The sequence below is a fragment of the Dipteris shenzhenensis genome, chromosome 9, assembly GCF_047967505.1.
Source record: "Dipteris shenzhenensis isolate YYH24624 ecotype China chromosome 9, Dip_SZ_1.0, whole genome shotgun sequence".
Classification (NCBI taxonomy): Eukaryota; Viridiplantae; Streptophyta; class Polypodiopsida; order Gleicheniales; family Dipteridaceae; genus Dipteris; species Dipteris shenzhenensis.
In genome coordinates, this window is record NC_141604.1 from 20,727,328 (window position 1) to 20,754,407 (window position 27,080).

Consider the following 27,080-nt stretch of genomic DNA (forward strand, 5'->3'; position numbering starts at 1 on the left):
TAGTTAGATATTTGGATCTTATTTTGCAGAAGATGCCATCTATGAAGCTGCAAGTCACCATCAATATTCTAAGCAAGAAAGTTGATGTGCTAGAACACTATAGGTCAAAGATTGACCGGTCTGACACCTCCCACAAGACCACAAGACTTGTAAATGACCCGTAGTTGCAGGTGAGCACCCTCTTGTCCCTCGAAACACACACTGGTTTTGAAAGGGAAGAAGAAACTGGAGGGAACTGCACTTCAAAAAGGAAAGCCTTCCCTGAACCATCATCAAAGCCCCATAAGGTTAGTGGCAGTCAACCGGAATTTAGTTCTACATGAAGCTACAAGTAGGAAAGTTGACGTGCTAGAACACTATAGGTCAAGATCGACTTGTCTGAGACGTGTTTCCATGCAGGGCGCCGGGGTAGCTGTGTGAACACTCAATTGTCTTGGGATGGCAAAAGGAGGAATGACTATTTAGGCGACATGCTGCAGCACTAACCTATGTGGCTGCTTTGAAAAAACATGAGTGATGTCAAGTAGGGATGACGTGACAGCTAAAGTTGGAGGAAGATGGTTGGCAGCGCACATGTGAAAATGACTTGCGCACTTGTAGTGCCACATCGGTTCAACCAAAAAACTGTGGATCCAATGTCGGACCCGAATGTTGAAAAGCGCACCACCCCTCATTCACGAAAACTTGATCAATGTTGGCACCCGCACTCTGATGCGCTATGGGGAAACATGCTTTGACAAACTCCTGTAGGACGTTGATGCTCGTAAATGTTGGGTGAACATCCAGTTGCCCCATTGGTTTTAAACGAAAGAAGAAATGGGAGGAAAGCCCATTTCAAAAAGCAAAGCCTCCCCTGCACCATCCTTCTTCTTCAAATCGTCGAATCGCCCTTGTCGTAGGACATCGGGTGCCGGCCTTCGCACGTTCGGCGGGTTTCCACAAAAATGAAAAGAGAGAGGTGCCTAGTAGAGGGTTGTGGCTGAACTTCTGCATGACCCCTACAATGCACATTGGTTCAAAAAACCAAGCCTCCCTTCTTCTGTCTTCTCCCCTCCCCTGCACCATTCTTCTGGTAGGCGGTGGTCGGTGTGAAGTCAATTCTGGCAATTAGATATTTGGATCCTCTTGTGCAAAGATGCCATCCATGAAGCTACATGCGAGCTTGAGTTTTCGAGCAGGAAAGCTAAAGTGCAAGAACATTAAAGGTCTAGAGTCGCCCATGGGTGCCCAAGGTGCATTGAATGCGTAAGGGCACTGATCTGTGGGGGGTGCCGATGGTGGTCAAGTCTGTAACAAAACACGGGACCAGCGGGAAATGGGAGGGAAGTTGAGTTCAAAAAAGCAAATCAACCGACGCTCCATTCTTTTTCTTCTTCAAATCTTCTCCTTCTTAGTTTTCTTCTTCTTCTTCTTCATCTTCAACAGAATTTCACCAAGCAAGCTCAGCTATGGCGGCCGATAGCTCCCAGAGCACCCCCCTTAGCCGTAAACAGACCTCCGTTTCCACACATATCGATCCCTCCTTCTCCCTCCCTGACTCCATCTTCCTCAGCTCCTCCTCTCGTTCCCGATTCGATGCCTACAGCCGCTTGCAGGCCAGCGCTGTGGCCTTCGGAGAGAAGCTCGCCATCCCGGAGATCGTCGCCCTTGGCGGCCAGTCCGATGGCAAAAGCTCGCTGCTCGAAGCGCTCCTTGGCTTCCGCTTCAACATCAGAGAGGTCGAAATGGGAACCCGGAGGCCCCTGATGCTTCAAATGGTGCATGATCCTTCTGCTGTTGAACCCCGCTGCCGGCTCCAGGTACGCACATGCTCACAAAAAACTTGTTTTGTTCGGGACTTCGGAGTTCAATCCAGCAATGGCTGCTCCATTGATCGCATTGTTTGACAGGACGAGGACTCCGACGACTATGGTCCGCTCATCGTTCCGGTTTCTTCTGTCGCAGAAGCGATCCGTTCAAGGACCGAGGAACACCTCAAGAAATTGCGAACAGCCGTCAGCTCGAAGCCCATTGTCATGCGAGCTGAATACGCATTTTGTCCCAACTTAACCATCATTGACACCCCGGGATTCGTTCTCAAGGTAACTCCTGGAGAGACAGAGCTGAAATTCTGCCAGTATTTGTAATGCCTGCCGATGTATTCATACATTGAGCTTGGCATTTCATCGAATGATGGGATCTTCTGGCATGCAGGCCAAAAAAGGGGAGCCTGAAAGCACGCCCGATGACATTTTATCCATGGTCAAAGCACTTGCAGCTCCTCAACACAGGCTTCTACTTTTCCTCCAGCAAAGCAGCGTGGAGTGGTGCTCTTCACTGTGGCTAGACTCTATTCGTGCTGTTGATCCAGCTCTTCGCCGCACAATAGTTGTTATCTCCAAGTTCGACAATCGCCTGAAGGTGTAAATGAAGGATTGAATGTTTTTTCGGATGAGTAATTCGGTGGTATTGCTTGTCCACTTGGTGCCTTGCGTACATATTGATAGTTTTGTCAATGAGAGTTAATTTTTGTTATCTCAGGAGTTTGCAGAACGCTGGGAAGTTGACCGCTACCTGAGTGCAGGAGGCTACTTGGGAGATGCTCGGCCTTTTTTTGTTGCTCTCCCAAAAGACCGGGCAATGACAACCAATGAAGAATTCCGCAGACAGATAGGGATAGTAGATGCTGAGGTTAATCGCTTTCTTAGGGAGAACATAAAGGGTGGCTTTGATGAGGAAAAGTTTGGAGGATATATAGGATTTGCAAACTTACGGCAGTACTTGGAAACTGAACTTCAGAGAAGGTAATTTTGATTGAAGATTCGTAAACGTCAAATTATTTCCTGCTGGTTACAAGCTTAGAAACAGGTTTTCTTTTTTGACAACGCAGATATAGAGAGGCGGCCCCAGCCACACTTGCATTATTGGAGGAGCGCTGTAGTGAAGTCACAACCGAGCTGTCAAGCATAGGCGATAAGATAGCAGCAACTTCTGACATTCCTTCTTTACGCAGAGCAGCTATGGTCCATGCAGCTGCTATAGCTAGGCATGTGGTAATCTTCACTCTGAATAGCGTTCTCTATGCTATTGCGCCATGCGTACAAGTCTAATTATGCGTATTTACATCTCAGACGCCCTGTGCTTTTTGCTTCCTAGGCTGCCCTTATTGATGGAGCTGCAGATCCAGACCCAGCAGAGTGGGGCCGATCCACAGAGGAGGAAAGGGCAGAAAGTGGAGTGGGGAATTGGCCAGGTTTAATGGCAGATGTGTGGCCTGCAAATTCTACCCTGAAGCTCTATGGGGGAGCAGCATTTGAAAGAGTTCTAAACGAGTTCTGCTGTGCTGCATGTTCAATTGAGTGCCCATCAGTCTCAAAGGAGAAGGTAGGGCTTTAATGGTAATAATACTAGACTGAGAAGAACATTTTCCATGTTACCCTTTCACACCCTGGCATCAACAAGATGTAACTGATGTTGGAAACAGGTTGCCAACATCTTACTTGCTCACACAGGTAGAGAAGGAGGTGCAACAGCTGCAGCTGTAGGAATTGCTCGTGCAGCAGCACGCTCATGGCTTGGCCCTCTACTTGACACAGCTTGTGAGCGGCTTGCACATGTTCTTCGTAATCTTTTTGATCTAGCAGTGGAACGAAATCATATGGAAATAGCTTGTGATGGTTAGTCCTCAGGAGCATAATTTTGTTGATGGCTAATGTGTTTGTACCAGAAACGATACAAATTTAAGATTCTGCATTTGGCTACATCTGAATCTGATATAATGAACTAGCTTTTAGAGCGGCTCGAAAGGAAGCTTTGTTCACGTGGATTGTGCAGAAGTAATGTTGAGTAAATTACAACTTTGGAGGCATTAATTTTTGCCTTCTTTGCAGAAATAGCTGGGAAAAGCAAGTCAGGCATTGGTGGTTATGTTGCTTTCCATGCCTCACTCCGTCGTGCTTATGACCGATTTGTGAGAAATCTAGCAAATCAATGCAAAGAGCTTGTACGCCACCATCTTGAATCTTTTACCAGCCCCTTCTCTCATTTTTATGGCTTTGAGCACAGTATAGGAAGCAGCAAGGGATGGGGAAATTATGGAAACGCCATGGCCAACAGATCCTTTCCTTCGTCTATTGAAGTAACCCAAGGGCTTGGAGCTCCTGTACCAAATCAAGAAACAGAAAATGCTGCTCCAGTTGGTCTATTCCAAGGATTTTCGACCCCAGCAAGGAGGCCTGATACAACCAGGGAACCCTTGAAAGAAAGTCAATTGACAGTGCCAGAGACTCCTTCTCCAGACCAAGGAGCCGATGTTATTGCTGGCAAACGAAATGAATTTGGACTCATAAGTGGCAGGCTAGGAGCTGAAAATGGAGCTAAGAAGAGGCAGGGGTCAGATATTGTCTCAGCTTATGGGCAAAAGCCTGTTCAGAAGAAAGAAGCTCGCCATAATTTTACTGATGAGGGATCTGGGGGAATGAAATCAGCATATTCAGAGGTCTGTTCATTAGCTGCTAAACACTTTGCACAGATAAGAGAAGTCCTAGTAGAGCGCAGCGTGCCTTCAACCCTGAATGCAGGCTTCTTAACTCCCTGGTAAAATGTGTTTTTGTATTTCCTTTTTTGCATTCTACCTATTCCCATTTTAAATTTTGAGTTCCAATGTTAAGTCGAGTTGAACACCAAAATTTTGACTTTTGAAATCAGTCTACTTAAATGGAGCCAAATTCAACTGAAGCAGTATTTAAAAACAAGGAAAAGCTAGAAATCCATTGTCGAAGGGAAGGTGTAGACAAGGCTTGTCATCTGCAGCTGGATTGCTTACAAACTTGGAAACCTGACTTGCATGTACAAAATTGAGACTGTAAAGTCCTTAATGCTTTCAGAACTTGGCTCAAAACCTGAAACTCCTGTTTTGATCATTCAATAACTAACAAGTACCAAGTTGTCCCCAAGCTGGGATACCTTGAAAATCATACATTAGAATCCAATCCTAGATAGCAAGATACAAGCACCATTGACCAGTGTTGATAGCTATGATAAAAAGTGGTACATAGGATTGAATATAGCTTATGTTTTTCCAACATCCCTCTCAAGGAAAGAGTAGCCTAGACCTTAAAGTTTGAGAGAATACGAAAGATGAAGGTACTGGCAAGGTGCCTCACTCCTATAGATTCACCGTTGAGGGTTTTGGACTGCCTCTTGGGGCAGGTATGACTGGCATTGTCCAGCATACATAGCCAGGCCAATGGCCTGCATAAGGCCTGATTTGAGACCTGGAGGAGGCCCATACAGGTCAGCTACAGGTTGACACGTTTTGCAGGGATTGATTGCTGATTTGCGTTTGGCTATAGAGCAGCTTGGTCAGCTCAAATTTCTTCCAGTCTATCCTCGAGAGATCACATCCCTAGAAGGGTGCTGCATACATGGCAATCGGTCGCACTAGTGTCGAAAAGCCAGCCTTTCGTCGGTGGATCTTGGAAGTGCGCCTCGAATCACTATCGCTCTAGTTGAGCCAAAGCACTACACCCCTACATGAGTCATGCATGGGTCATTGTGAAAATGGGTCTTGTGAAAACTGCTCTCAAATAAGTGTAGGACTGCACTATCTCCACTAGCTCACCCCGATAGGTGAAGCTAAGTCAGCGGAGCACTACGTGGCATCTCTTATAGTCTCCCTGATCATGTGGGATTGTGGGACGGTGTTGAAGGCCGTCCGAAAGTCTACGAAACATGTGTAGACTTTTTGGTGTCTCGACCTTGTCTCCTCAATGACAGCCCTTAGAGTGAAGATGTGATTTCGAGTAGATTGTTACCTTACATCTTGCATCCATTCTGCATGACCTGTCATGTGGTTTGACGCACTTGAGTCAACATATTATACATCTTTGCTTTCTTCTACACTTGTCACAGAATTGGTCATGTGTTGCACCATAAATAGATGCTCATTTCTGTCATCACCATGTCTACTAGAGGATGCATAATTGCCTTGTTGCAAATTTTCAGTCATGATGTCATTCTGCTTTTTATAGCAATCTTTAACCATATGACCCAATTTACCACAGTAGTAGCATTTAACATTGCTGTTTGCATTTTGGTCTCTCTGCCATCCACCACGACCTCTTTGGCTCCCTTTGTCTCTAAAGTTACCACGTCCTCCTCCATAGGACTGGGTTTCTTGAATTTATTGTATATTCTGATTTCTTTCACGGCCTCCAAATTGGCTTGCTCTACCTCTGTCTCTACCTCTTCCAGCATTTGAGTAGAAGACAGCTTCTTTTAAAGTTCCTCTTGAAGAAGATGTACTATCATTTCTCTGCTCTTTAAAAATTAGAAGAGGAATTAACTCCTCAAAATCAGGAAAATTTTCACGGACGGCAATGGATGTCCGGAATTGTGTATTATCTTTCCTAGACTATTCAAGGTCACAGAAACTAAATCATCATCTTTCACTGGCGACCTAATCGAAGCAAGTGCATCTGCAATTTTCTTCACCTTCATGTGGTGGTCATTGATGCTCATATTTTTTCTCTGCACATTGTGCAACTCCTGCTTGAGCTACATTTTCCTGGCTTGCGTATTTGTGCTGTACATTTTTGCCAAAGTATCCCATGCCTCCTTTGGCGTACTTGCATCTTGAATATGCACAGTCATAGAATCCAAAATACTGATAGAAAGCCAGTACATAACTTTTCTGACTCTCTCATGCCATCCTTTAAATGTCTGCAACTCCTGTTGATTGGGAACATTAGAAATAACTGGTTCTTGTTTAGCTCCAGTAATAAACTTTCAATAGTCTTTTCCCTTAAGGAAATTCGTCATTCTAAACTTTGATTACAAAACACTGTAAAATATCTTGTCATTGCAAAAAAACACAACTTTTGCCTCAGAAGGGCAAATTTGCAAAATTGACGAGAGTGGTATTTGACGACATAGTCACTTCTTAGTGACGATTATGCATCAACAGGCAATAAGAATGATTCTGTCACTCCTAATATCTCTACGCATAGGCATACGATATAATTTTTGTGATAACTTTTCATCGATCTGCAAAACAGTGGTCGCACAAAAAAAAACAAGGCACTTTCCTGAGTGTCTGCGGAAAACTTTTGCCATCAAAACGGGCTTCGAAATGGCCTCGAATCAAAAAAATAATGCTCTCTCGTCAGACCGCGAAGGATGTCTTAATCTGAGACAATGCACTCTTGTACTTTTTGGTTGTGCTACTTGCAGAGATTTGCTTTCAAACTCGAAAAAAAAGGAAAGCAACATTGATCCTCTTACTAGGACACCGTGAACTTGGTTTTCTTTCTTGAGCTCCTTACCACGAACCGAGCTCTGATATCATGTAAAGAGAGTGGGAGAGAAGGAAGGATTCTCACTTGCAACTTTTTCACATACACAATGGGAAAATATACACAAAGGTGGAGGCTGAAAACAATTTTTCTCTTCTTAGTTGTGAAAGCCAAAAGAACTCTAAGTACAAAAGAATATGTGAACCCTATATGTGAATCTCAAACCAAACTCAGATAACTAAGGTGGCATACTAACTGAGTCACTAACTAGAGTACATAAATATAGATCTCTATGAAGTCTCAGCTATCTAACGTGGTGAAGTACATAATTCTTGGTTGTCTTTCTTTTTTTTCCTTATCAATGGTTTAAGGATTTTAAGGGTCTATTTGTAGGAGAGAGTCATCTCGTTTGTCACGGGCATCCACTGTGGCCATGCTAACTGGTGACGTAGGCGTCTATACAATCACTCAAGTAGCCTTGCGCAATCAACAATCAGCACACAATCAACAGGAAGTCAACGTCACACCATCGCATGTCAGAAAATGCAGAGTTGACTTTTTGGCCAAAAGACTATCTTGACTTTTTGACTGACTTGGTCAATGGTCAATGTTGACTAGCCGACCAAGGTTAACGATCGGCGTTGATCAAGTTGGCCAGGTTGACCTATCAGCCTATAAAAGAGCAGCCTTTGGTCCTCATTCTACATCCACTTCTCAGGCCTTTAAGCCTTGAGAGCAGTAGAGTCAGGCCTCCTCGCAGCAGACCAGCAAGATAGCCTCAGTCTCTTCAGGGATCTAGTGAGGATTCGCCTCCTCTAAGAATTCTACTCTCTCAATTTTGCAGTGAGGGTTTCAGCCCCTTCATACAGTTGTATTCAATTCTTTGGGCATTTATTATTCAGTTGTATCTATTTTCTCTTCAGAGGTCCACTACATTCTCTCCCTTTGATTCTCTCACTCACATCCATAGCTCACTTTGTGTATTGAGTGCATCATCTTGTAATTGCAGTTAGTATTGAGCAAGAGAGAGAGTGAGGATAGTCTATCTCCTGCTACATTGTTTCCTGTCCAAAAGTTAAAAATTTTAGAGAAAGCCCTTCTCCTAGGAGCTCCAATATTTAGGATTTCCAACATAGATCCTAGTCTTTAACCACTCTTTTGAATTTGCTGTTTCGCCAGACAGGAAAACAAACTAGGGCTGAGAAATCAATGCTCCCGTTGTGCGTGGTCGCAAGACCTTGCTTATGTTCGATTCTCTCCCACTAGGTGCGTCGTTGCGCTTGCTGTTCACACGGGGTCCCACCGCACGTGCCATCTCTTGTTCGTTGTCAGTTTGCCTCACTGCGTTCCTTGCACCTCCTCTATCCCGAACATTTCCACACTCGGTTTCTCTTCTCGTCTCGCTCGTGGATTGTCGTTGCTCTGTTACCAAATGTGGAGAACCGGACTCCTTGAGAATGCAAATGTGTGTAATGCATGCAGAAGTTGAATGCCGATTGGTCCTCCAATGAGGAAGAGCGTCCTCATGAGAGTACTTGTTTCTATTTACTGAGATGATCCATCGCCATAACAAATCAGTTGGTGTCCATCATAAATACAAATACATGTTACACAATTGGTGTATAATGTATAATGTTTTAATATCTACTAACCACGGATTAGTGATTTCTCTTGTCATGATAGTGTTGGCTTTCTTTATAAATCTAGGCTACCCTCGTATCAGTTAGCTTCTCCTCCTCTACTTCATTGTGTCCTAGAGTTGACTCAAATGTTTAGAAGTCTATGACACGTCCTGCTTGATCATTCTCTATATCTCGTGGCCTAGTCACCTCCTGTTGCTCTCTGATCTGTCGTATTATTGTCTCCTTGTGTTGGCGTATCTCCATTAGATAGAGCTCAATGCAGACCTAGTCATGGAAGTATATTTGTACATACATGTATGTGTGTGTGTGTTGGGGGGGGGGTGTATGTGCGTGTTATTAGGCATTTCTTGTTTTAAACATTCTTAGGGGTGTGTGCTAAGCTCTGCTAAGGCTTAAGTGGGTGTGGTGATACTGCCACTTGGCGGGCTTAAGTGGGTTGTCACGTAGGTCGATTGGTTAGTAGCGTTGAGCGTTGTCAGAAGTCACTTCTTCTTTAAAGTTGTAGTAGTTGGTTGTGAGTCTCCGTGTCTTGTAGTGAGTCTTTAGTTGTAATATTTGTGTAATTGTTTCTTGTGAGGGTTTGTTGAGAGAAAGATGGCTAGTGGGTCGAAGAAGAACAAGTCTGGTCTAGCAAAGTTTCGCATGGTAAAATTTAATGAAAAGAATTTTCCCTCGTGGAAACTTTGTTAGAATGCTTCTCATGCAAAGGGGACTTTTGAGAGTTACATCAGGATTCGTGAATCGAGCAAAGAATGAGCTCTTGGTGTGGACTACTTACACCATCTGGATGTCTCCAAAGCGTTGCTCGAAATTGGCAAATGTTAGATACACTTTTTGATAGAAAAGTCAAGAATTGCAAGATCGTTGTAGAACAAGAATTGTTTTGTCTGCATATGGGAGACAATGCATCCTTGGGAACTCGTCTTAATTAGTGCAGTTTTGACAAAGCATTTGCAATCACTTAGGTCGAGAGTGAATGATGATGACAGGGCACGAAGGCAATTCTATTGATAACTCTACCTCCAAGATACTCTAAATTGGTGATCATACCTCACCTTGCATATCGAGATTCATGTGTAACTATTGAGACATGAGAAAGTGCTCGTAGAAGGAATCCAAAGCATTTCGTTCAACATGGGTTCGAGTCAAGAAATTGGATTTGCAAATTGTTGGGGAGTGGGAGAGAAGGAGGACATCATGGAAGAGAGTGTGGGAAGCAAAGAGAAAAATGTTCCATTGAGTTGAGAGGAAGTCCTCTCTTTTATAAAATGGGAGAGGGGATTGCTTACATAGTTACAATCAAACTTTGAGAGGAAGTCCTCTCTTTTATAAAATGGGAGAGGGGGTTGCTTACATAGTTACAATCAAACGTTTGAAGGTTCCAAACGTTTGGAGTTTCCAAACGTTTGATAAGTTTGAAAAAATGAGGTGAAGTTTCCAAACGTGGGTTTTTTTAATATCATAATTTCAATTAAAAAAATGCTATGCTGCATATTTTGACATATTGTCATTAGAACAACAAAAAATCTAAATTTGTATGATTGGACTTATTCTAGTCTTACAAAGATATATAAAAAATAATACATAGCTTACAAGCTAGAAATTTCATTTAAATTTAGAAATTTAAAGCAAAAACGAGTTACAAACTTAGTATTGCCAAACCAATCACATTTTGAGTTTTGACGTTCAAAGAGTCGAACTACAAAGCTTGGAGCTTGGGGCCTAGGCCCATAAATTGAAAACAACATTACAAAGTCAAATACGAAACCCTTTTTCTCCAAAAAAAACTTACAAGTTAGAACTTGCTAGCTGCAAAATATGAAACTTGAAAGCAATGGTGTCCCCACACATCAATGTCAAGGCTAGGAACTACTAAGTAGCTACTAGATAGATGGTAGCTAGTAGCTAGCATCTAAAAGCTAGATCAGGCTACAGCATGCAACCCTAGAGCTTGGAGAGCAGCACACATCACGAGAGCTGTTGCTTTCAATGTAGGAGGTATGGATGCCATCGTACGGGTACGGGCATCTAAACGGGCATGAAACAAGAGGCGAAATCTTCATAGTTTAAGACTTAGGGTCTTTTTCAAACGTGGGGTTTTTCAAACGTTTGAAATTTTTTAAACTTGTGCATGCAAAGCAAAGTTTGATTGAAGTTTCCAAACACCTTTTTTTCAAACGTTTTTAAACGTGTGAAAAATCAATCAAACGCGTTTGATAGTAACTATGGTTGCCTAAATCAATGGCACCTCTCCTAAATCAAAGGAGGTAACTGCTAAATCATAGAAACTCCACAATCATAGGTACCACCCCATGTGGGGGAGCCTTGCATTACATCATCACTTATGTCATGGCCTATGGCACTAAGTGTGCCTCTTCTACACACACATACACACACACACACACACACACACACACATACACACACAACCATATGATTGCTAGTGGATGCATACATGCATCTAGAAAGCCTTTGATCACACATATCCAACATACCTCTCCTCAAGGGTTTGCCTCATGCTGTGTCAAGGATACATCTAGTCTCATAGTTTCATAAGCCATCTCATGGTGGTCAAGGATAAATCTATGGCTAGGATCTCATGCTAGCAAAGGTGCCCAAGGGTCAAGGTTTACAAAAATGGGATAGACTCCCTCAAATGGTTATCTCTCTTGCATGTATAGGCCTTTGTGTGGACCTAGTTTCTCATGTCTGCAAGAGGTACCATGGAGGCAAACACATATCACATGGCCTACATCATATGGTGACCAGAGATGATTTACAAAAGATGAAACACATAACATTCTTTTTGGAGTACTATTCCACGTAGAAAATCTCAAAATTGACCAAGTGATGAAAAAAGAGCTCAAAAAACAAAGTCTATCTTCTATCACAAAGTTTGATTCGATTCTTCATTTGTTGATGGAGTTCTCTCTTCAACCAGATTTGCCATGTTTTTCTTCTTCTCATCGCAAAACTTCTCTGAATGATTGTTCTTGCTACAATGAGTGCAAGGATTGATCTTGAAGCAATATTTTTCAAGATGATTGACCTTTTCACAATGCTTGCATGCCTTGTACTTGTATTGCAAGTGCTTGTGTGTGCTCTTCATCCATTCTTAAAGTTTTCTTTCTCTCTTTCTCTTGTAGAGCACTGATGATGTCCTAGTGTGGGTTGGGGAATATTCTTCAAGGTAGTCACAACATAATCATAGTCTTAAGGCATACTCTTTAAGAGCATCGCCATAGCATCATCTTCAGTAACTGGAGAGTTGATTGAGGCCAATTGTGTCATAACACTTCCTCAAAGTATTAATATGAGTTGCAACGTTGTCTTCATCCATCTTAATTTCAAATAACTTAATTTTCAAATTCAACTTAGAAGTATGAGAGCTAGCACTAAATAACACATCTAACTTATGTTAGGTCTTAGAAGGGGATCCCAAATCTAAAATATGATGCACATAATCATCTCTCAAACCTAATGCAATAATTGCATAAGCTTCCTCTATCCTTTTAGCATTTGCAGGTGTAGTGAAGAAGAGTCACTTGTCTTCTCTTTATCTTTGGTTGTGGTGGATTCACCTTCTTGAGATGATTGATTCCTTGGCTTGACCAAGTCCCATAAATTCTCTTTCATAAGCACAAATTTGATTTTCATTTGCCAAGTGTGAAAACCTTGGCCATTGAAGTTATCTATCTTAAAGGTGGCCATGAGAGGGTCTTACCTTTATGTTTAGGCAGTGTCTGCTCTCTTACAAATGGCTTATGAGTCTCAACCATACAAGTGCATATTGCAAGCCATAAAATCAAAAAATCCTAAACTTTTTGCATCAAAATAATAATATAGTTTATGTGACTTTTCATTCACAAGTTTTGTTACCTTCCTATTGACATATCTAGGTGCTTGTTTCTTCTTCTTTGCTTTCACATATGAAGCATTGGAAGATGAACAAGAGCTAGGCATTGTTAACTAAGAATTTTTTGTTAATAAGTCATCTCCAAGCTTGCATCAAGCATCCAATAACAAAAAATGCACAAAATTGTTGTGGGAAAACATAGTAACTTAGAGGCCTTAATTCAAACACTATGAAGCAGATGTGAGAGGGCTTTTAGTATGCATTGGAAGATCTTATACCAGAGATTGTCCACCTAGGAGAATTGTAAAAAATTCACCTAGAATTGCTCATGAGAGCAACACCTTTTTTGCTTGGTCTTTTGGTTGTTTCTCCACACTCCAGCAAGCATTTGAGCTCAGATTTCATCAAGAGCAAGCTCTTAGCATTGCCTAACACTTGCTTGAAGGGTAGGTTCTGTAGAGGCGCAATTTCGTCAAAAGTCATAGGGCAATTTTCTTGCCAGTATAGGCTGTAAACGTAAAATTTCAGAGAATGCTTGAGGTGTGCCTTGAGGAGAGGATTCTTCCATTCAGAGGGATCTGAAAATGGTCGCGTGAGGATGGAGAATAGAGCTATGCAAGTTCTGGAGAGAGAGAGAGGGCAGAAATGAAGAAGAGGGTGGAGGGTGGAGGGTGGAGAAGAAGATGATGAGGTGGCATTTCGGAGCTAGAATGGACTAGAGGCTCAAGGAGGCTTTGATACCACATGTTGGGGAGTGGGAGAGAAGGAGGACATCATGGAAGAGAGTGTGGGAACCAAAGAGCAAAATGTTCCATTGAGTTGAGAGAAAGTCCTCTCTTTTATAGAATGGGAGAGGGGGTGGCCTAAATCAATGGCACCTCTCTTACATCAAAGGAGGTAACTCCTAAATCATAGGAACTCCACAATCATAGGTACCATCCCATGTGAGGGGCCCTTGCATTACATCATCACTTATGTCATGGCCTATGGCACTAAGTTTGTCTCTTCTACACACACACACATACACACACACTCACAACCATATGACTACTAGTGGATGCACACATGCACCTAGCAAGCCCTTGGTCACACATATCCCAACACAAATATTCTCTATGTTTTTAATCTTTGCAAGAACATTTGTCTCTTTGCCAGATCACAAAGAATAGGTTGAAGGTTGAATTTGATGTCGGAATAGTCCTGATTTGATTGAAAGATATAGAAAAAGGTGTAGCAAGAGAAACAGAGGAGCATGGGTTGTAGAAAATTAGGAGCATTAATGTGCCATGTGGATATAGGTAGTTCAAGTTGTGGCATAAAAGGTTCAAGCATGCCAACTATGCGACTCTCTTAGAGATGCTAAGACTTGGGTTAGTGGATTGCCTTATATAAATCGCAGACAGTGCAAAAGTGTGCTAGGCTTACGTGGAGGGTAAGCAACACTGGGAGGCATTCCCAAAGGAAGAGCCAAGGTTCCATTGGAGTTGGTCAATTTTGACATATGCGGAAAGTTCATGATATCATTCTTTGGAGCCAAGTATTATCTCACCTTCATTGATGATTTCAAAGAACAATGATATGGATCTATTGATTTGCGAAGAAGTCTCAAGCCTTCATTTAAGTTTAATAACACATCCTTGCAAATCTGGGTAGCGTAAATAAACAATAGAGCAATCACTAAGATAGGGCTATGTATGTTGACAGGAAGAAAGCTTTCTAGATATTTTGGGGATGACGTAGTCCATACGGCTATTCACGTCTTGAATGGAACAAAGACCAAGGTTGTTGAAGGAAAAAATTCATACAAAGCATATTTTGGTAAGAAACCTATCATTTCCCATTTGAGGATCTCGAGTTCTAATGCTTATGTACATGTGAAGAAAGTAGATAGAACTAAATTGGATCCCAGAGCGAGATGTGGATCTTTATTGGGTATAATTGAATCAAAGGCCTATCCATGTATGACTCAGAGTAGAGATGTTTTTCAAGAGAGAATCTGAGCCACAAGCAACCACACCAAAAGTTTCAGTAGTTTCTTAAGGCCGAGGCTTGTTATCATGCAAGGAAAGGAGACAAAAGATCCAGAGATAAACGATTCAGAGTCATTTTTAGGGCATCCAAACCAACAAGACAGACCTTGGGAAAGGAGAGAAAGCTACCTAGATGGTTTCAGATGACCTTGGAAGACTCAAGTGTCACAGACATTCTAAAGAGCAGTTCAGAATTAAGGAGGTTTTAGAGAAAAGCACCGACCATAGACTATGTTATTATGGTTCAGATCTAGAAGATCGTGGATCCAAGAACGTTTGAAGAAGCTTCATGTTATGTTCAATACAACTTAGTGTACAGGTAGCTATATCGTGTGTACTCCTCTCTCTCTCTCTCTCTCTCTCTCTCACTTTCGCTATCACGGTATTAGAGCCGATGGTGCTTCCACTCCCTTCTGCTCCTATAGCTGAGATGACTATCATACTCACGATCATAGATTTGGCTGCCCACCATTGGTGGCCAATCTTTCAAATGGACGTGAAGTCTTTCTTTTTAAACGTTAAGCATCAAGGAGAAGTTTATTATAAGCAGCTTGCAAGATTTCGACAACCATGTTAAAGAAAGACGATATGCACGCTTCGAAGGCACTTTATGAGCTAGAAGGCACGAGAACATTGTACTAGATGACTACTTCTATGAGATAGTCTTATCTCGTAGTCCATTTCGTGCTAACCTCTATTCCTTCATAGAAAGAGATAAGACCACAATTCGTATCCTTGATGTTGACTTAATTGTCACAATTGATCATAGGAGGATCCAGGAGGTGAAAGGATAGTTGGTGCAAGAGTTCAAGATCACAGATTTAAAACTTCTTCACTAATTTGTAGAAGTCTGGCAAAAGGATGTTAGCACTTCATTTGTTAAGAGAAGTATTATAAGAAGGTGCTAAAGAGTTTCAGATCAAGGAATTCTAACAAGCATCAACCCCAATGCAGGTTTGGCCAAAGTTGAGCCTAAGAACATGTCTCAATTGTTGGTTGTTGCAGGAGTTTTTTTAAAAAATGTTGGTAGTTTGTTGCATCTAACCATCTAACCATTACTCATCTAGATATAGCTTTTATAGTGGGATTGCTCGGTCAGTTCTTGTAATATCCAAGGAGGAATCGCATTAAAGACAGATTCAAGGTTTAGAGATGCCTCAAAGGTACATCTAGCTATGGGATCATGTATTACTCGGAGAGCAAGCTTGGAGGGTTTTGTGATTCATATTGAGATACACAATGCTTGACATCAGGCTTTTGCTTCATGCTTGCATCAGGGGCCATATCTTGGCTAAGCAAGATGCAACTGGTAGCTGCACTCTCTTCCACAAAGGCGAATACAGAGTGGCAACATGTTCTGCAGAATGTTACGGCCTATTTATACGCCTGCCAGTTGTGGGACGTGTTGCGTGTGGAACTACATAATGAGCTCTCAACAAAAGATGTAGCTCATGACATGAAATGTCATTTTTCTAAGAGTAAGATGAGTATCTTCTATTTAGATGGACATGGTTCTTTGAGAAGAGCTTGTATTGTTGTGCCAAAGTGTTTATCATGTTTTTCTAGATAATGTGTCAAAAAAATAATATACACCTAGAGCAAAGGTAACATTGCTAGCCCCTTGCTTCTCCCACGGTGCCTTCCCCACCTTCTCCCTTTCATCTTGCTTCTTCTGCCTATGATCTCACCTCCCCTCTCGTCTGTTTCGCTCCCGAGCAGTCTTTTTCCCTTCTAGCCTCGATTTCTGGTTGTGAACAGAGCAGGGACTTTGTATAGTACGCTTGCAGGTTATCTCACTCAGGAGTACTGGGAGTGGTCATGGACACCCCCCCTCTTGCAGATCATTTTGCCTCTCCAATAGGTAGTGGGCACCTATGCTTCCCCCGTAGATTGCATTGCCTCTCTTGCAGGTCGTGGCTCTGTGAGAACCTTTTCAAGCAGGTGTTGCTTGATTGGTGCCAGTTTGGGCTGGCATTGTGCAGCTAAACTTCAGTTTGCAGCTCAGTTAGGGAGCTGCCTCACAGTTTAGACTGCACAAAGGTGATAATGGCTGTTCTTGTATTGGGGCCGGACCTTGCTCTTAGTTTTCTCAAGCTTCCAGGTTTTTTGATACAGCTTTGTAGTTGCCTTTGGTAAGCACCCGAGAGGCTGGTGGGTCTAGGCTCTTGGCTCGAGCTAGGACTTTTTTGGCCTGTTTAGGAAGAAGCTGAAAGCCTTTTTGCAGCCCTTCCTTCAAGCCTTTGGCGTTGTTGGCCTCCTTCCCAGCAAGCTTTTTACCATTCTTTTACGAGTTTGGAGCAGTCTTTTTTGTCCGTGCTTGGGGCTGGTCTCTTTGGTCTTTTTCCTCATCTTTCCTCTCTCTTTTTTCCTCTTTTTCCCAACGCAAGGTTTTTGCTTATCCTTGGAGAAACGGGACCCTAGGTCTAGCAAGTTGGGCTCAAATGGCAGCATCCTTGATTCCGTCTACCGTCAAAGTTCTACCCTCTCCACGGTATAAGCAATAGGTAAAGTAAGTAGTGCAATCTTTACAGGACATAGTTGTGGTGGGCAAGATTGTTGGTCTCACGCCATCAAGGAGCACTAGAAGGGAACCACATTTGGGAGATCACCATCTATGGGAGAGGAGTATTCCTTCTCCATTTGAGCTCACCTAACACCATCGGGGCACTTGTGGAGCAGAGCCCTGTTTCTCTTGGCCCGCACTTGGTAGAGGACATGGACTCGATCCATCTGAAGGCTCACTTTCTGGTGACGCTCCACTGCTCGAGGCTTCCCAAGAAATACAGAGCCATCCTACCTTGCATTGGTCAAATTTTTGGTACATTGTTGCAAGCCTGATCAGCTACATCAGCTTGGTGCAGGGTTCCCCGACTCACACGAGTGGTAGAAAAACTAGAGTCCCTCCTAGATCAGAGCTACCTCGAGACTCTAGATGCGACGGGAAACACTCACGGAACTTGCAAATCCTTGAAAAACACAGCAACACTCTTCGAAAATACGCACAAACTCTCAAAACTCACAAACGGAAGAGACAGAACAAGCCTGCTGGGTACAATCTCCTCCCATAGGTGTGGTGCTCTCCTTCCACCTCCTGTGCATTTATGTATATTTCCCAAAAAGCTTCCGAGCAAAAATCATACAAAAACCTCTGTGCTTTTCTCCATACTCGATTTTACAAAAAGCCCATCCACCTTCTAGAATAGTTGGCTTTTTCTAACTTAAGTTTATACTTTTAGCCAAGCCACTAATAATCCAAAATTCAAATATGTACATAAGCTTTTGTAATATTAAAAATTAGACATAAGCCTTATTCATGCTCGCATCACTGGAGTTGCGCCTACGCGCCCAAATTATGATAGATCATGCTTGCCAGATGCCATCGTCTGATCAATTACTCTTTCCCTGAATTCACGCGATCAATAGTAATGAAATATTTCAAACATAAGATAACCTTGGAATTAATCACCACAATCAATCAACCTTTCAGTATTATAGCAACGTGAAATCAATAAATCACAGATGAATGGTGCACACATGCGACACATACTATCTCATGGTGCATCTGATGCTACACATGAATAAAATCGTACGGATGGTGCACACATGCTACACATACCGTCATCGCGTAAGTGGTGCACACAATGCTACACACTCATACAGTCGCAGTCGTATATCTAACCATGTAGGAGTACACATGCATCACTATGGAACAACGAGCATACATGCATCAGTTGCGCGACAAAAATGTTGGGTCTAACTAAACTAAAAATTGAAGGATTAAATTAATGGGATAAAGTCCATAGAAATCTGCTCCCATGGGCCATCAGGAATTGGTAAAGGCATAAGTAAACCTTGATATTTGTCCTTGTAGCTCTTGACTTTTTGACAAATAAGACATTGTGCAACAAAAGTTGCAACATCAATTTTAAGCTTAAGCCAGAAAATATCTTGAATTATAGTCTGATACGTAGCTGTGACGTCTCTATGTCCCATGTAGGGTGGTTGATGTACCTCTTCTAGTACCAAGCGTCGAAATGGTACAGTGACAGGAATAGGGGTGTTATTAGCTTGCTTAATCTTATGTCAAATTTTTAAAAAGTCTCGATCAATAGGATAGTCTGTCTTCATAGGCTTGAAAGGGTCTTCCTTGATGACTGAGATATTATTTATGCTAGGTCGACGGCTCAGTGCATCGGCAACTACATTGTCTTTGCTTGGTTGATATTGGATCATCGGTTTAAAGCTGTCAATAAAGGTAGCCCATTTAATGTGTCGATCCGAGATCACCGGCTGAGTAAGGAGATGTCTAAGACTCCGGTGATCAGTCTTAATGAGTAACTCGAAACCCATAAGATAGTGTTTTCAGAGTTTAAGGGCATGCACCACAATGGCTAATTCTTTATCATACTGGGAATAGTTTAGCTCTGTTGGTTTTAATTTACGTGACTCGAATGCAATTGGATGATTATCTTGCATGAGCACAGCCCCAAAACCTTGTCTACTAGCATCAGTGACCATGACAAAGTAGGGTCTTGTAAAGTCCGGCATGGTCAAAACTGGTGTGTGTGTCATTGCACCCTTAAGTCGTTGAAAAGCTAAAGTGTGTTGCTCACTCCAAGAGAAAGTATGAGTCTTATGCAGTAGTTCGGTCAATGGATGTGCCTTGTGTGCAAAATTTCTAACAAATCTGCGATAGAAACTATACAGATCTAGAAAAGATCGTAACTCATGGATATCTTTAGGCTGTGGCCAGTTTACTATCACTTCTACCTTCTTGGGATCTACTCGAATGCCTTCAGCTGAAACAATGTCTCCAAGATATTCAATTTCAGGCTGGAAAAAAGAACTTTTCTCCGGGTTGGCATACAGTTGGTTCTCACGTAAGAGAGAAAACAAGATCTAAGTGTTTTTCATGTTTCTCTCGACTCTTGCTATAAATCATGATATCATCAAAGAAAACTACCACAAAGTCTTGATAGGGTAGGAAGATACGATTCATCATCCGACTAAATGTGGAAGGTGCATTGGTTAATCCAAAAGGCATAACAAGAAATTCATAGTGACCAGTTTGGGTTCTAAAAGCAATCTTGAAAATATCGGGCTCGATCACTCTCACTTGATGAAATCTTGACTTAAGATCGATCTTACTAAAGATTGTGGATCCTTTCAACTTGTCGAGTAAATCATCAACTCTCGGAATGGGGTTTTTCATTGTGATTTTATTTAAGGCACGATAATCGATGCACATTCGGAAAGTTTCATTTTTCTTCTTGACAAGAACGGGTGTCCCAAATGGTGAGCTACTAGGTCGAATTAGGCCTCTAGCCAAAAGATCTTCTATTTGGAATTGAATCTGTTGTTGCTCAGTAGGATTGTGTCTATATGGTGATTTACACGGTGATGCGCTACCTGGAATAAGGTCAATCTTGTGATCCTCATGTCTAGATTGAGGTAGGCCAGGGAGTAAGTCTTCCATAAAGCAGTTGTCATAGGTAGCTAGAAAAGGATCCAAAGGCTCTTGCTTAGTTTTCTTAGTCTCAGGACTAGCCTCAATCTTATTGACCATAACTAGATATGTATTCTCACGTTTGCACAAAGCTCTTTTAGCTTGGGTATGTGACAATATAGGTCAAGAGGAAAGATTCTTGTCGCATTCTAGAGTCATAGTCTTAGTGCCTTGAGTCACAGTAATGATGCGTTTAAGATAATCGGGTTTGGCATTATGATCGACGTGCCAGGGCATCCTTGGAATGAGATCTTGCTCACGCAAAGGAGCGACTAAGAAATCACGGCTCTCAACTAATGGCCCTAAAGTCACCTCAATATCCTTAACCATTTGCAAGCAATTATAATTCGATCCTTGAAAAGTTGATTTGACTTTATATTTTGTTTTGATGGTTGCGAGCCCTAACTTTTCAACTAAACATTGCGAAATGAAATCATGGGTGCTTCCATCATCAAATAAGACACTATGTTCTTTTTCGTGCAATAGTGTAGTCATATGTAACAAAGAAGTACGAAAATAAGATGCACTTTTACTTGAATAACACTTATCTTAAGGGGTGTAGTCGGCATCTTCAGTATCGTTGTCCTCATCCGCGCCCTCTTGCTTGAAAGATTTATCATGGGATCCATCATCAATGTAGTTGATCCGTGCGGAGTTGTTGCACTAATTATTACTGTTGGTACGTCCATTGGTTCTCCCTCCATTGCCTCCGTTATTGTTGGTAGCATTCTTTGGTTCAGTACCTATCTTGTGTGTAGCAAGTGGCTCCTCCGCCTCTTCACCCCCTCTTCCTCCTCTCTTTACAACAGTTCCAACCTCTTCTTCATCTTCGAGCCTCCCTCCAGTGGAGCCTCAGCCTCGCTTTGAGCCTTAGTCCTTGGGCAAGGAAAAGACAAGGGCTTCCTCTTCCTGGTTAGTGGTTTCTTCCTCTCAGCCACGATTGAGTGCTCATTCATCATAGGATGCAGCTACCAACAAGGAGCCGTCAAGATCTGATGACCCTTTTTCTTGGCTGCTCGGCTTGAAACCTCGCGAGGGTGGTCTATATCGAGGGAGTTTTGGTGGCTTGGGCCGTGGAACTACCTCAAGATTTTTGATGAGTATCTGTTGGCATTGGAGGTAACGATTCTGATTTTACAGTCCCAAAAGGGGGGATCCATTGAAGCTATGGGTTTTCAGACCTGTACATTGGACACCTAGTTTGTTTGACTTGATGATGAGAAACTAGATGTTCCACATGATGGAGGAGTGGTTGGGTCACTAGGGTAGGGAGCTATGGATCACACATGGCGACACAACTAACTTCCAATTGGGTTTTGCCTCAGATGACTGGGATGGGGCCTGTTAGTCGAAGTGATCCACTTGTTGCAGCTTGGGGTGCCATGAATTTGTACAGAAATGTGTGGCCCTTATGTTGAAAGTGTCCTGTTAATAAACAGCACTAAATGAGAAGGCAGAAGGTGCAATGTTTTGCAGATGCAAATCCCTAGGCAAATTGGGATTGCTGGGCGCAAAAGTCAAGGCAGCTAAGACTGGCAAATCGCAAGGTCTGGAGGGCTCTGTGCAGATGCTGTTTTTCAGGGAAATAAAGCTCAGCAGGCTGTCTGTGTGTAATGGCAGGCTGTAGGTGTGTATGGCCAGGGCATTGTGCATGTATGCAATTGGGCATGGCAAATTGTAAATGAGTATGCTAAGGCAGGGCACATGAACAACAGATTGGCATGGTTGATTGTGCGGTGGCGCGTCTGTTTGCAAAGGCAGCACTTGCTGCTGTTCGTGGGCATGCAGGTGGGGCATGAATGTTGTGCAGGCTGACCAGGTGCTGCTGGGGGTGAATCTGCAGGGGTGGGGGGTGCTGGCTGGTTGCAAATCTGCAAGGGGAATTCTGTAGGGTTGGTGGTTAGGACCAAGGTTGTGGGGTGCCCTTTTGGCATGGGTTAGTCTTGGGTAAAGGGTTGGAGCCCTTTGGTAAAGGGTTGGGTGGCATTTGGACTGCTATTATAACCCTTCATATAGGGTACGTGGGTGGCACCCTTTTTGTCAAGGGGTTTGTAACGTCCCCCTAATGTGAAGGGGTGTGTGTCCTCGGAAGCTTATTGACAAGGAGAATGGATAACTGGTTGCTGTCCACCTTGTGAGCAATTGCTTCGAGTTGATCCTTGATAATATTCATCTTCACTAGGAAGTTGTGGGTCTATTTTCAAGTTGAAGAGTTGATTTTGAATGTGCGCTTGGTCTCATAGAGAGATCTTGCAAGGTCTTTGTGCCTTTGGGGCTGTATCCGTCAATTAAATACTAGGTGTCATCGAAGCTGCAGTCCTCTCGATGATCATGGAAAGAGCAACTGCATCTCTAATGTTCCACTCTTAGACCTTATCTGGGTCTATCCGAACAATGAAGTTCCCCGAGGCATCCAACACATCAATAGGTTTCAGGTTTGTGCCTTTCGTCATCTCCCAGATCTTCCTGACCACGAGATTGCTACAAACCTTCACTTTCCAGATGATAATTGGTTCCGGTTAGCTTCCCAGACTGTCTGAAGTTTGGAACAAGTAGGTTGGATCCCATGGCTTGTTGTAGCAGATCTGAAGTCCGCTGAAGTATTTTGCACTAAATGCAAGCCAATTAAGCACCCCTGAATGTGAGTGCTCTTTCCTCCTTGGCAAGGACTCCACCATTCAGTTTGAAGATGTTCGTGGTCTTCGGTGTCCTGGGCTCCGAGTCACGAGCAAGGGATCACATTTGACTCTGATACTGTGCTAGAAAACGTAGACGTAAATTGCTTGCTCAAGGCCAACACTTGTACGCAGCGGAAGATTCATGCCGAGAGCACCAGATACTTATGGTGGGACAATTCAAATACATGTGCTCTACTTAAGTCTTAAATTTAAGGAGACAATTCAGACCTACAAGTGTATAGCCAAAACAAAATGAATCTTAAAGTCCAAAACTTGCCATCATATGTATCAACACTTTTAGAAACAATCTATGAGGTTAAGTACCAAAAAAGGGCTCTGTTTTGGTGCTCCCTCTCAAGGAAACCTCTCTGCCACGCGTCTCTGTGATAGGCTTGAATAGCTACTCAAGGCTGAGCAGTTCTGCAAAAGTTTTGCTCCATTGGTGTACTGTAGACAGCTCCCTTACTGCACCCTTACGCTCTGCACCCTTATGCTCTCTACAGTGAGTAAGTATGCACCTCGGTGTGCTGGACTTCTGATCTGCAAGTAATGGTGATATAGATCCCTGGTTCTCCTTCTGCTCCTTACTCAAAATAGTGATGTGCAGGTGAGGCTCCAAGAATATATGGACCCCTGCATACAGGGCCCTATTCATCGAGGGGAATTCCCACCAAACTGGCTGACTGGCCCCTAAAGACCACGCAATCAGGTCTGACAGACTGATCGACCTGGTAGGCTGCCAGCCAACCAAGTCTGGCTGTTCCATCCAACCAAACAATCTCCTGCTGATTAATACTGGTCCCTGCTGTAGGCGCCTGTCTGCTGGACACTTTCCATGTGATGCAGTCTTCTCCAGGCCCTGCATCTACCCCGACTCTGCTGCTTAAGTCTGCTGCTGCACTGCTAACCTGTTGCAGACATTCCATAACTGATGCTGCAGTAGCCATACCATCTGCAGTACCCTCTGTACCTGCTGACCAGGTACTGTTGTAGCCTTTCTTCCCTGCTGCTGCTCCTCCTGCTGCTGCTGTGCACTGCTTCAGCTCATGTGCCCTCTGCTTGGGTTTATGGCTGGCCTCTTTCCAGCCCCACAGCCAGCGCACATAGGTGGCCCTTTGGGCTGCCCTTAACCAGGAATATGAACTGCTGCCCCACATGCGAGCCTCACTCCTTCCCCCTCAGGTTCATCTACCCTGAAGTATGCTGAGCTGTCAACCACTTGAGCTCTCCTCATTTGGGGGGTCGCAGGTGGGGAATTGACTGAATATCTCTAGCTGAGTTAAGAAGCCAATGAAATTAATCTCTTGCTAGTGTCCTCTGCGCTGTTTAAAGGGATGAGTTGGTGGGTCATGGATGTCTTAGTCTCTTCATGTTGGCAAGAGGGGTGTGAGCTTGAAGATCCTAAGCCTCTTGTCTCTAATGTCTCTGGAGAATGGGCTCTGATCCCGCTTTTTCTATGGTGTTGACTCTGTGCAGACTTATTTGTGACGAACTCTGTGAGCATCTATTGTCCAGGCCACTGTTTGGCTGTGGGCCCTTGCGAGTCTATGTGTTTCTGGAAATCTCTGGAAATCAATGATTTGTCTGATGCTTAAGAACCTTGGAAAAAGGTGCTTTGTCTGATGCTTAGGAACCTTGGAAAAAGGTGCTATGGTTTCTATCTAGAATCTCATGGTACTTGGCATCTAATCAGCACATGACATCTTGCATGGAGTGCACAATTTCAAATCTTTAAAATGTTAAGTCACATCAATCGTGGCCTGCCTCAAGTTTGCACCAATGAGATGATGTCTAGAGTTAGCCCATGGCTATCCTTGCTCACATGTGAGGTGATTCTGTGAGTACCCTGTCACCTACATGAAATCACCTGCTGATTGTACACTTACTACAGATCCTGTCTAACGGTTCTGTGTATTCTTGGGATGTTGGGAGTAATGGGTGCTGCGTGGGGAAGTGGGAGATGTGGTACTGGTTGGGAAGCTATGTGTGAGAGAGAGAGAGAGCATAGAAAATAATTTTAGCACGTCTTCAGACATAATCGTCTTGACATGTGGTCTGTCTCCTGAAAATACTTGTTTGTGCAGTCGGGATCAACTAGCAATGTTTATAGGGCTGGAGCTGTTTGCTGTGAGTGATATGCAATTCATGGACATGTTTGTAGCCCCAGGTGCTGTGGAACAGCTTCAAAACGAGCAGGCAACTTTGCAAAAGCGCTGCACAACACTAAAGGCCTGTCTTCAGGAATTTCGAAATCTTGCACGCTCTCTATGAAAGGATGTAGGTTTGTATGACATTCCTCAATTGTAAGCTGGTCGCACTATCAAATCTGTAGCTGCAAGCCACTTTCCAATTGGGGAAGTGTTCAGATATTAAACTGCACATCTATGGGTAAAAGAATATGTATGTTGTTAACACATAGTGACCAATAATTTACTCAATGTTTAAAGGAATCATCAGCTAAGTGATGTGCAAAAACATTTTACTGTATTTTAAGGGGCACAGATGCTGCAATTGATTTCTATTTCGAGTTCATTTAGGGGGCGAGCCTTGAATTTCAAGGCGGTTACACGCAATCCAAAATACTTACAGATTCAAGCTTGATGAGGATTAAACATAACAGAGCGTGTGGAGAAAATATATGCATGTTTTAAGGCATATTGGTCAACGGTCAATGGACTATTTTTGAATAATGACGATAATATTTGGCTGCAATGTAATAAAATACTATGTTCGTTATTTGAAATACTATATCGAATCACTTTTATGAAAGTTATTTGAATTCTTTTCATCATGTAGAAGTGTTTTAAATTAAATAGCTTGTTTAAATTAATGGACATCTTTATCTTTAAATTAATGGACATCTTTATCTTTAATCTTTCAAAGGTAGTATTGTTTACAAAGATATAGCTCACTCAAAGTCCCACCATGATAAGGAGTCTTAGTTAAATTAGAGAATTGGTGTAAATGGTACAGAAGAGGCGAGAGACACCGAGGAATGTGATGGTATTTTTATGCGTTATGCCAAAGAAGACATTCATATAGATATGGGAGACCATTAAGAGTACTCTAGTTGTATAGAAATTTGGTCTACAAGCTAGGATCTCAAGGATACCAAGTTACATCCTATATTTCATGTGGTTGTTGGGCTTATTGTATTTCGTGGAATAGGTATAGGTTGCATTGCACCATTTTGTAAGCCTAAAGTTAATAGTAGGCCATTCTTGGCAAGCGAGCAAGAAAACTAAGGATTGAGATGATTTGTGTTGGTAAAGTTGAATGTATCGCTTGTGGATGATGCTACTGCTGGTTATGATGGGAAACCAACCACCGCACTATTGAGAACTTATCCCTAAAAGAGAGACCATAGTACTACCATTGCATTGGTTGCAGTCTGAATCATGTGCAATAAACCACCACATTGGTGACCACTTATTCGATGTACCACTATGTAGGTTTGCAATCTTGCGATCCTAAAACAGGACACTTGAGTCTAATCATGTATTACCATCGAGTTGGTTAAGATCATAGTCTTAAAAAGAGAGAATCACTTGCGATCTTGAAATAGGACACTTGAGACTAACCCTGTATTACCATTGTGCTGGTTAAGATCATGGTCCTAAAAAGAGAGAAGCACTTGCGATCCTAAAACAAGACACCTGAGATTAATCTTGTATTACCATCGTGCCATTTCAAGATAGTTGTGCGTTTAATATAACGATGAATTATTTTCTTGGGTGCATAAGGGTTTTAAATAAAAAAAGTTAAGATTTTTATATAAAAGAGGTACTCTTATAATCTCAAAATGTATAAAATGGGTGTACATAGCTTATAAGAATCTATTGGTAGGGCTTTTATTTTAGACACATTCACACGATTTTGTCGGTAGGGGTTTTATTCAACTCACACACACACAGGGGTGCATTGAGTTTTTACATATTGGATAATCTCGGATAGTAAAGGAGGCATGGATGTTAGGTGTCATGTGAGATTTCACATTTCACACTCTTGTGCTTATCTTTGTTTTACATATTTTAGAACGTTCTGTGTACAAGATTTCTTGTTGACTATATATTAGAGTGGTACTTCATCCTTT

General features: G+C 42.6%; 1 protein-coding gene across 1 annotated transcript; it reads left to right on the forward strand.

The window, feature by feature from the left end:
* Positions 1-1,400: 1,400 nt before the first annotated feature.
* On the forward strand, positions 1,401-25,508 carry DRP5A (Dynamin related protein 5A). Its single transcript, XM_087379361.1, has 9 exons — positions 1,401-1,799; positions 1,890-2,081; positions 2,194-2,400; positions 2,521-2,783; positions 2,870-3,032; positions 3,136-3,363; positions 3,464-3,656; positions 3,870-4,575; positions 25,072-25,508. Exons 1-9 carry the CDS (start codon positions 1,449-1,451, stop codon positions 25,256-25,258), a joined length of 2,490 nt encoding a protein of 829 aa, XP_087235487.1. The 5' UTR covers positions 1,401-1,448; the 3' UTR covers positions 25,259-25,508.
* Positions 25,509-27,080: the final 1,572 nt, after the last annotated feature.